This window comes from Phascolarctos cinereus, unplaced genomic scaffold (assembly GCF_003287225.1).
Source record: "Phascolarctos cinereus isolate Bilbo 61053 unplaced genomic scaffold, phaCin_HiC Scaffold_5;HRSCAF=322, whole genome shotgun sequence".
NCBI lineage: Eukaryota > Metazoa > Chordata > Mammalia > Diprotodontia > Phascolarctidae > Phascolarctos > Phascolarctos cinereus.
In genome coordinates this window covers 413,589,753-413,598,304 of record NW_027555958.1, presented here as the reverse complement: position 1 = coordinate 413,598,304, position 8,552 = coordinate 413,589,753, and the positions used below count along the sequence as shown (strand labels likewise).

General features: G+C 42.7%; 1 protein-coding gene across 2 annotated transcripts; it reads right to left on the bottom strand.

Annotated features, from left to right (window-relative positions):
* Positions 1-770: 770 nt before the first annotated feature.
* Positions 771-8,220, bottom strand: MRPS14 (mitochondrial ribosomal protein S14). 2 transcript variants are annotated; one of them, XM_020970537.1, is made up of 3 exons: positions 8,097-8,220; positions 4,453-4,595; positions 771-1,217 (listed from the first exon to the last, which is right to left on the bottom strand). In XM_020970537.1, the coding sequence occupies exons 1-3, from the start codon at positions 8,203-8,205 to the stop codon at positions 1,035-1,037; spliced, it is 435 nt and encodes a 144-aa protein (XP_020826196.1). In that variant the 5' UTR covers positions 8,206-8,220; the 3' UTR covers positions 771-1,034. The 2 variants fall into 2 exon arrangements, with proteins under 2 accessions (XP_020826196.1, XP_020826197.1); XM_020970538.1 differs by having other exon boundaries at positions 4,453-4,611; positions 8,097-8,205.
* Between the last annotated feature and the right edge of the window lie 332 nt (positions 8,221-8,552).

The window sequence follows — 8,552 nt, the reverse complement described above, 5'->3', positions numbered from 1 at the left end:
CCTTATCATCTCATGCATGCTACTGCAACAGCCTTCTAATTGGTCTCTCTGCCTCAGGTCTCTGCCCACTACAATCCACCCTCCACACAGTCACCAAAGTGGTCTTCCTAAAGCAAAGTTCTGACCATGTTACCTAATTCAATTAAACTCCATGGCTCCCTATCAAGATCAAATATAAAATCTTCTGCTCAGCTTTTAAAGTCCTTCATAATCTGGCCCCTCCCCATCTTTCCAATGTTCTTTCACCTACTCTGTACCCTATAATCTAGTGAGTGACCCATGGCACTTCTTGCCATGAACAAGATACTCCTTCTCCCAACTCCAGGCATGTCCACTCGTTGTCTTTCATGTCTGGAATGCTCTCTCTGTGTCTCTCTGCTTCCATGACTCTTTAAGTCACAGCTAAAATCCCACCTTCAGCTTTTCCAGGTCCTCCTTAACCTTGGTGTCTTTCCTCTGAGAGTATTTCCAATTTATTCGGTGTATGTCTTGTTTGTACTTAAATTGTTTGCCCTGCTGTCTCCCACACTGAACTGTGAGGTCCTTGGAAAAAAAGACTATTCCCTACCCCCCTTTTCTGTATGCCCAGCATTAAGTCAATGCCTGGCACATAATAAAGTGCTTACTAAATGCTTGCTGACCTGACTTGACTCCAGCTTAACAGGGCCTACCACAGCTTGTGTCCCATTAGCAGAGCCTTCTAAAATTCAGGAGCCTTCCCCTCCACTTCAAGCAGCTTTAAACTAAGCAGAAATAAAGTAAAACACAAATTTCTGAACATCAAAATCTTTTTTTCTTTACCAGTAGTAACAAATTCAATTATAAGAAAGCAATTCAGTCACAGACCATGTCCTCCACAGATTTCTACAATACCAAGATTTTTTTCTGCTAAAAAATCAACTTGAGAAAAGCAGTTATCCTATGGGGCCATTGCTTACTGCTTGTTTATTTATGATGGCGGTCACATTCCTTAATGCCAATGCCAAACGCTTAAGCACAGTGTCCATGCTGTTGTAACTTGTGCTGGAGTTGATTCACCATATTGCTCTCTGGACCCCAGAAAGTTGCCCATGATCGGCCAGATGCCGGAAGACAATCCGGCTGATTCTCCAGCGCCTCTTCACTCCCCGAGGTCGAGATGTCATAACACAACGATTTCGTATCCTGACAGGACAGCTGTCTCTAGGAAAAGCAGCAATTTCCTGATCTGCTACTTCCTAGGGAAAAAAAAGATAGTATTACTGCATAGTTCTCACTCATTAGGATCAGCAGTCTGTGTGAATTCTCCAATGGAGAAGGTCAGCAAAGGTCTTTCTTAGGGGTTTTTAGGCACTTACTCCAATTCTCCCAGGATCTCAGAATTGAAAGGGAACTGGGATGCCGTAAGCTGGTAAGTAAGAATCCCCTTACCCTGCGAAGTGGTCTTTCAGTCTCCACTTGACCTCCTATGAGGACATGGCTACCTCTTCAGGCAACTCATTGCACTTGTGAACAGTTCTAATTATTCAGAAGCTTTCCTCACAATGAGTCTACACTTACCTCTGCAGCTTCTGAAATTCACTAGCTGGGACAGTACTTAGCCTTCACAAGCTTGTTAATTAATCTGTAAAATGGGGGGGGGGCTTGAACTAGACAGCCTCTGAGGTTCCTTCTAACTCTACATCTGATTCTATACTTTGGAAACAAGCAAAACAAATCTAAATATCTCTCCTACAGACATCCTCCACCCCCCCCTTCCCTGTACCCCCTCCCTGTCAGTCTTCTCAGTTAAATAGTTCTGATGCCTTCAATGACTCTTACACAGCATGGTATCCAATTTCCTGACAATCTGGCATGCCTTCCTCCGGGCATGGTCCAACTGGTCAGTGAGCAGACCTACTAAAAGTGAACAAAGTACTCCTGGTATGCTCAGAACACGACAGAGTAGAGTGGTACTACCATCTCCCTTGTTCAAGACACCATGACTCTTCAATGCAGCCTAAGACAATATTGTTTTTGGCTGTGTATCACACCAGTGACTCATATGAGCTTGCAATCTACTAAAGCCCTCAGAGCTGATTTTTTTCCCCACATGAACCTCAAGAAGGCTGTCTACAATCAATGACTCCACTTCTTTTCCTCTTTTCTTAACTCTCTAGTCTGACTTCTGAAATCATTATTCAACTGAAAGAGCTCTTGCCAAAGTTACCAATGACCTCTCAATGAACTTTTCTCCATCTTCATCCTCCCTGACCTCATGCTGTCCTGATATTCTCCAGATCTTTGTGACATTGCTCTCTCCTGTTTCTCCTCCTACCTGTCTGACCATTCCTCCCTCTCCTTTGCTGGATCTTCCTCCAACTCTCACTCACTAACCACGGGTATCCCCCAAAGCTCTGTTTTGTGACCTTTTCTCCTTCTGTACTATTTTGCTTAGTGATCAAATGAGTTCCCATGGATTCAACTCTCATCTCTACAAAAATGATTCTCAATCTAGTTATCTAGCCCTACCCCTTTTCTTAACCTCCAACTGCCTATTAGATATCCCTGGATCTTTATTTTATCTCTTAAACTCAATATGTTCAAAACTTAACTCATAAACTTCCCCTTATCCCCCTTCCTCTTCTTAACTTTCCTATTACCAGAGCACCATCATCCTCTCAGTCTCCCAGGCTTGTAACGTTGGTTTTACCCTCAGCTCTTCACTCTTTCTCACTCTCTGTATCCAATCTGTTGTTAACTCCTCTCATTTCTACCTTTATAGCACCTCTCTCTCTCTCTCTCTCTGTATATATATATATATATATATATATAGAGTACCTCTTCTTTCCTCTGCTGATGGCCCTCGTTACCTCATGCATGAACTATTGTAATAGCCTTCTAATTGGTCTCCCTGCCTCACCTTGGCTCTCTGCCCACTACAATCTACCCTCCACATAGTCACCAAAGTGATCTTCCTAAAGTGAAGGTCTGACCGTGTTACCTTATTCAATAAACTCCATGACTCCCTATTACCTCCGAGATCAAATGTAAAATCTTCTGCTCAACTTTTAAAGCCTCTCATAATCTGGTCCCTTCCTACACGGTCTTCTTACACCTTTTATGCGCTCTATAATCCAATAAGCATCTCCACCTCTTAGTTTCCATGACTTTTCTTCAGTCATAGCTAAAATCCCACCTTTGTAAGAACTTTTCCAGGCCCTCTTTAACCTTAGTCTCTTCACTCTGAGAGTATCTCTAGTTTCTTCTACACATAGTTTGTTTGTGCACAGTTGTTTACATGTTGTCTCCCCATTAGCCTGTGAGCTCCTGAGAGCATGGCCATTTTTTGCTTTTCTTTGTATCCCCAGGACTTAGTACAATGCCTGATACTGGTATACACTCAATAAATGCTTCTTGACTGATAGGAATTGCCGTTTATCCACATTTCTCTCATCATAACTCTTTTGAAACTGATTTTTCCAACCCTACTGAAGAGCTTTACATTTATCCCTATAGACAAAGTTAAACTAACTAGGTTCACTTCTCTGTAGAATTAAAGCCAGAACTTAACCACAGAATAAGATTTACCTTGGTGTGGAAAAGAGTCAACCATAGGTAATTTTTAAACCCAACAAACTTATTTCCCAAAGAGACATACTTGGGCTAGTAAAGACAGAAATGAGGTTATAACACACACACACGTATATATATATAATATACACATATACATATATATGTATATATAATATACGTATATATATGTATATTGTGTATCTCTGTGTGTGTGTATGTACATATTATATGTATATAATTTCCTCTTCCTCTATCATATGAGTATGTTACGTGACAAAATGACGGAAAGAAATGGCCAGTGTCTTGCCTTAAGCTTATTCGTATCTGCCCTTTTGACCTACAGGTCAGTCCCATACTTTTCAAGGCTATTTCTGCATCAGGGTAGGGAGGTTTCCGTCAGATGAACTGTAGTAAGAAGGGGGGACAAGCTCCAGGTTGCAAAAAGTGTAAGACACAGAACCTGTCCTTAGGGAGCATATAACCTTTTTGAGAAGAAACAAAAGTTGTGTCAGGCCTTCAGAGAACAATAAAAGGTAAACAAAGGTCATAGGAGAGATGACTAAGCCACGGAGAAGTATATGGCTCACAGAGATGTGCCTTGAATGATAGGTAGGAATTGTCATGAGTGTTGCAGGGTTAACTTCAAGTGATGGTGAGTGGACCTCAAGATACACCAGGCCCTCCAATTCTCTGATTCTTTTAGAATCACCACAAAAGTGTCTTTCACAGGGCCTTTCGCATAGTATGTAGTTTATAAATATGTGTTGGATAAAATGTCACAATGATTAAGATCATATAGTATAATGTATGAAAGGGCAACTAAGGGTGAGTAGCATTCTTGAACCTTGGCCTTTTTAGGACAGTTTCAAGAGAATTAGTTTGTATAATTTCTTAGATTTAAATCTTAAATAAACTAACTTGGAGATCTTTTGGCAATATAGTATTTTTTCTGAGGGAGTTGATCCGAAGCCTTTCATCTGCAAATTCAAAGGCCATCTTTCTCCTCTTTACATCACGCAGCATTCTCCAGTCCACATGGTAACTTCGTATCTGTCCTGTACCTGAAAAAGGAACCATCTGATGACGGTCAAAGAAAAAGACAAAAAGACAGTAAAACTGATGCTTTATTCCTTGTCTTCATAATCCCCCACCCCTTTTATAGCTTTTGTGCAATGTGACTTAATATTTTTTTTCTTTTTCTCTTTTTTTGGAGGGTTAGGCAATGTGGTTAAGTGACTTGCCCAGGGTCACACAGCTATTAAGTGTTATGTGTCTGAAGCCACATTTGAACTCAGGTCCTCCTGAATCTAGGGCAGGTGCTCTATTCACTGCGCCACCTAGCTGCCCCTGACTTAATGTTTCTAATGCAATATTTATTAAGTGTTTGCTCTGAAGAAGGTACCATACTTGGTGCAGAGAGTAAAGAGAAAAACCAAAACCGTTTATGCCCTCCAGAGACTTACATTCTACCAAGGGAATGTGACATGCACTCAAATAGATTTGTAATCTGTTCAGTCTAGGAGTTCCTCCACTGATAGACATGGCAATTCATCCATTTCTCCCTCATTCTATGTGACTTTTGTCGATGTTCTTCCAAAAGTTCCCTACAAGTCCACCCAACATGCTGGAAGCCTTATGAGGTTACTGTGGAGCACTCTAGTTGATCACCTATCTGTCATCCTTTGCTCTTGCCATATGAGCAATCCTTGTTCTCTTCCTGTCATATAATTCCTGGAAGTCATTTATTCAATAAATATTTTTAAGCAGTTGCTATATGCAAAGCACAGTGCTAGGTACTGAGGAGACAAAGAAAACAACAACAAATCCTGGCCTTCAAGGAACTTACTTCCCACTGAACAGAAATAACACACACATAGACAAGTAAATATAAGGCAATTGAGGAGGGAAAGAATATTATAACTAAGAGGATCAGCAAAGGTTCTGAACAGGGATTTGTGGCCGAGATGAGTCTCAAGGAAAGCTAGGAATTTTAGATTTTAAGAGGTAGAGATACAGAGGGAATATGTTCCAGAACTGGAGGTGCTGAGATAGGAGAATGTTGACTTTGGAGAAATATCAAGCAAGCCAGTTTGCAAGAACACAAAATATGTGAAGCAAAGTCATATGAAATGTCTGAAAAGGTAAATGAGAGCCAGATAACAGAAAGCTCTAAAGGCAGGGTTGAGGAGTCCACCTTATCTTAGAAGCAAAAGGGATCAACTGACCATTTTTGAACAGGGGAGTGATATAGTCGGTTCTTAAGCACTAATTTGGCAGCTGTGTAGAAGATAGAATGGAAAAGGTGGACACTGAAATAGGAAATCATTTAGGAAACTACTGAAATAGTCCAAGGGAGAGGGGCTGAGGACCTGGATGAGGACAGCTACTGTGAGAAATAAAAGGGATGGAGTTGAGAGATGTTGTGTAGGTGAAATGAGGAAGACTTGGCAGCTAACCGGATACAGGAGCAACAGAGACAGAGAACAGTCATGGATGACTCAGGTTCTGAATCCTACATACCTGCCACACATGGCTTTCTGGATCCCCATGAGTGCTCTTCCCCAAACTACTTTACATATAATACAGATATTTTTAAATATTTACTTAATCATGTATATGTTTTCCTCCAACAGAAGTATGCTCCTTTAAGGCAGGGGCTTGTTTTTTTGTCTTTGTATCTCCAGTGCCTACAGCTTCGCCTATCATATAGTAGGCACTTAATAAATGCTTACTGAAGGGCAGCTAGGTGGCTCAGTGGATAGAGCACTGGTCCTGAAGTCAGGAGGACCTGAGTTCAAATCCAGCCTCAAACCAAATATTTAACACTTACAAGCTGTGTGACCCTGGACAAGTCACTTAACCCCAATTGCCTAAAAATAAAAAAAAATTGCTTACTAAGTAAACAATTTTCAGTGTCAGGAAAGATTTACAGGAAGGGTGGGTTTAGAGGGGAATAATAATATCTAGCATATTACATATACATATATATGTATTCACAAAGTGCTTTACATGTTATCTCATTGGATCCTCACAAGGATCTTGTGAGATGGTTCTATTATTATGTCCACTTTACAGATGAGGAAACTAAGGAAGAGAGCAGTTAAATAACTTGCCTAGGTCACCCAACAAGGAAGTTTCTGAATCAGGATTTGAATTACGGTCTTCCCGATTCCAAGCCCCATGTTCTATTCACTGTGTCTCCTAGCTGCCCGCCGTGATGAAAAAGATGCTAAGCTTTGTTGTAGAAATGCTCAGTTTGAGATACGAATAGGACAACCAGGTGAAGATGTCCAGTATGCAGCTAGAGATAGAGGACAGGAGTTCAGGACAGGGATCTGGATTGGATTTGGGATTCATCTGTGTAAAGATGATAACTGATCCTTTGGAAGCTATGGTGATCACAACTGGGAGAGTAGATACAGGTGCAGAAAAGGACCCAAAACACAGCCTTTTAGGTGGGAGACGGTTAGTGCCCTAGCCTGAAGGGAATAGGGTTACACTAGTCATCCAGGAGTAGGTTTGTCAACAATGTCAAAAGCTGCTGAGGTCAAGCAGGACGACAAAAAGCCTCCCAATCGAGCAGCTGAAAGACTTAAAGTGATTTCTTTATATCCTCCAGAGCACCTCAACGCCCTCAATATTTGTTCAATGACTGCAAGGTCCGCTGGACTTTGAGGAGACCCAGATTCAGGTTCTGGCTGTTCCTTGTCTGTATGATGTTAGCCAAGTAATAACCCTTCGCTTTTTTTTTCCTTTGAATATTAAAAGGGTAGGGCTTGAAGTAGGTGTCTACAAGGTCCCTCTCTTCCAACTCCATGATTTTTACAGCGTTTGCAGCTTTGGCAATGGAGAGAGTGCTAGATTTAATAGTCCGGGGTTCATGCCCTACCTCAGACACACCCATTTAACCGCTCCTAGCCTCAGTTTCCTACCCTGCAAAATGGGGGTAACAACAGCACCTTTCTCCCAGGGTTTCAGTGAGGCGGAAATGAGGTAATATTTGTAAATTACTCGATAGCTCTTAAAGGGCCCTAAAAATGCCAGAGCCCACGGCTGCCTGTGGGGGCACAGAGGGAATAATAGTCAGAGAGCCTGGATTCAAATGTCTGCACTGCGGTTTAGTCCCCGAGAGTCCTCACTTCCGGGCACTAGGCAGCGACATTTAACTGGAGTCAAGAAGACCCGAGTTCAAACCCAACCGACGAGCGTCGTCTATCCGCCCCGAGCCTCAGTTTCCTCATCTGTAAAACAGAGTAGTGATAACGTCACCCACCTCCCCGGGCTGCTATGCGGATCAAAAGAAGAGCTTTCAAACCTTAAAAGCACCATCTAAATGCCAGTTGTTGTTACTATTATCAATATCATAAGCACTGTTATCTGAAGCCTCGGTTTCCTCATTTGCCCAGTGACCTTGAAGGCGCTTCCGGCTGTCCGTCTACACTCGCTGCACTCATTCTTCTGCCCCTCTGGGAGAAGCCCTCTGGGCCAACAAGTTTCGGGGTTCGGGGAGCTATCGGGGGGCAAAGGTGAGGCAGGGATAGCCGACTACGCTCGACACTGACCTGACGTACGGAGCGCAGCAGAGAAGACAGCATGGAGGCCGCCATGTTGCCGGATGCGAGCGCCAAGATGCGCAACTTTATTGACACTGAAGGAAACAGAGGCCGACATCGGGAGGCGGGGCCTCGTGCCGGGAGAGGGGGAGGGGAAGGCGAGAAGGAAAGCCCCAGTGAGCGTGCTCTAGGAGGATGCGCAGTGAGGATGCTTGGCCGCGGTTCTTTCCCCCCTTCATGACGTCACTGCGCTTGCTCAGACTTCCTAGTGTCAAGGCTCTGTGCACTCTGTATTGTGGTATTAGAACCTAAGTGCTTAAAAAGACTAGTACGGGGGCGAAAATAGGTGACATTAAAAAAAAAAATCAAGGCACCCTCTCTTCTCTTAGTCAGTCAGTCCACAGACATTTATAAAAGCTCATACTATGTGCCAGGCACTGTGTTAAGCGCTGGGAAGTAGGAGAA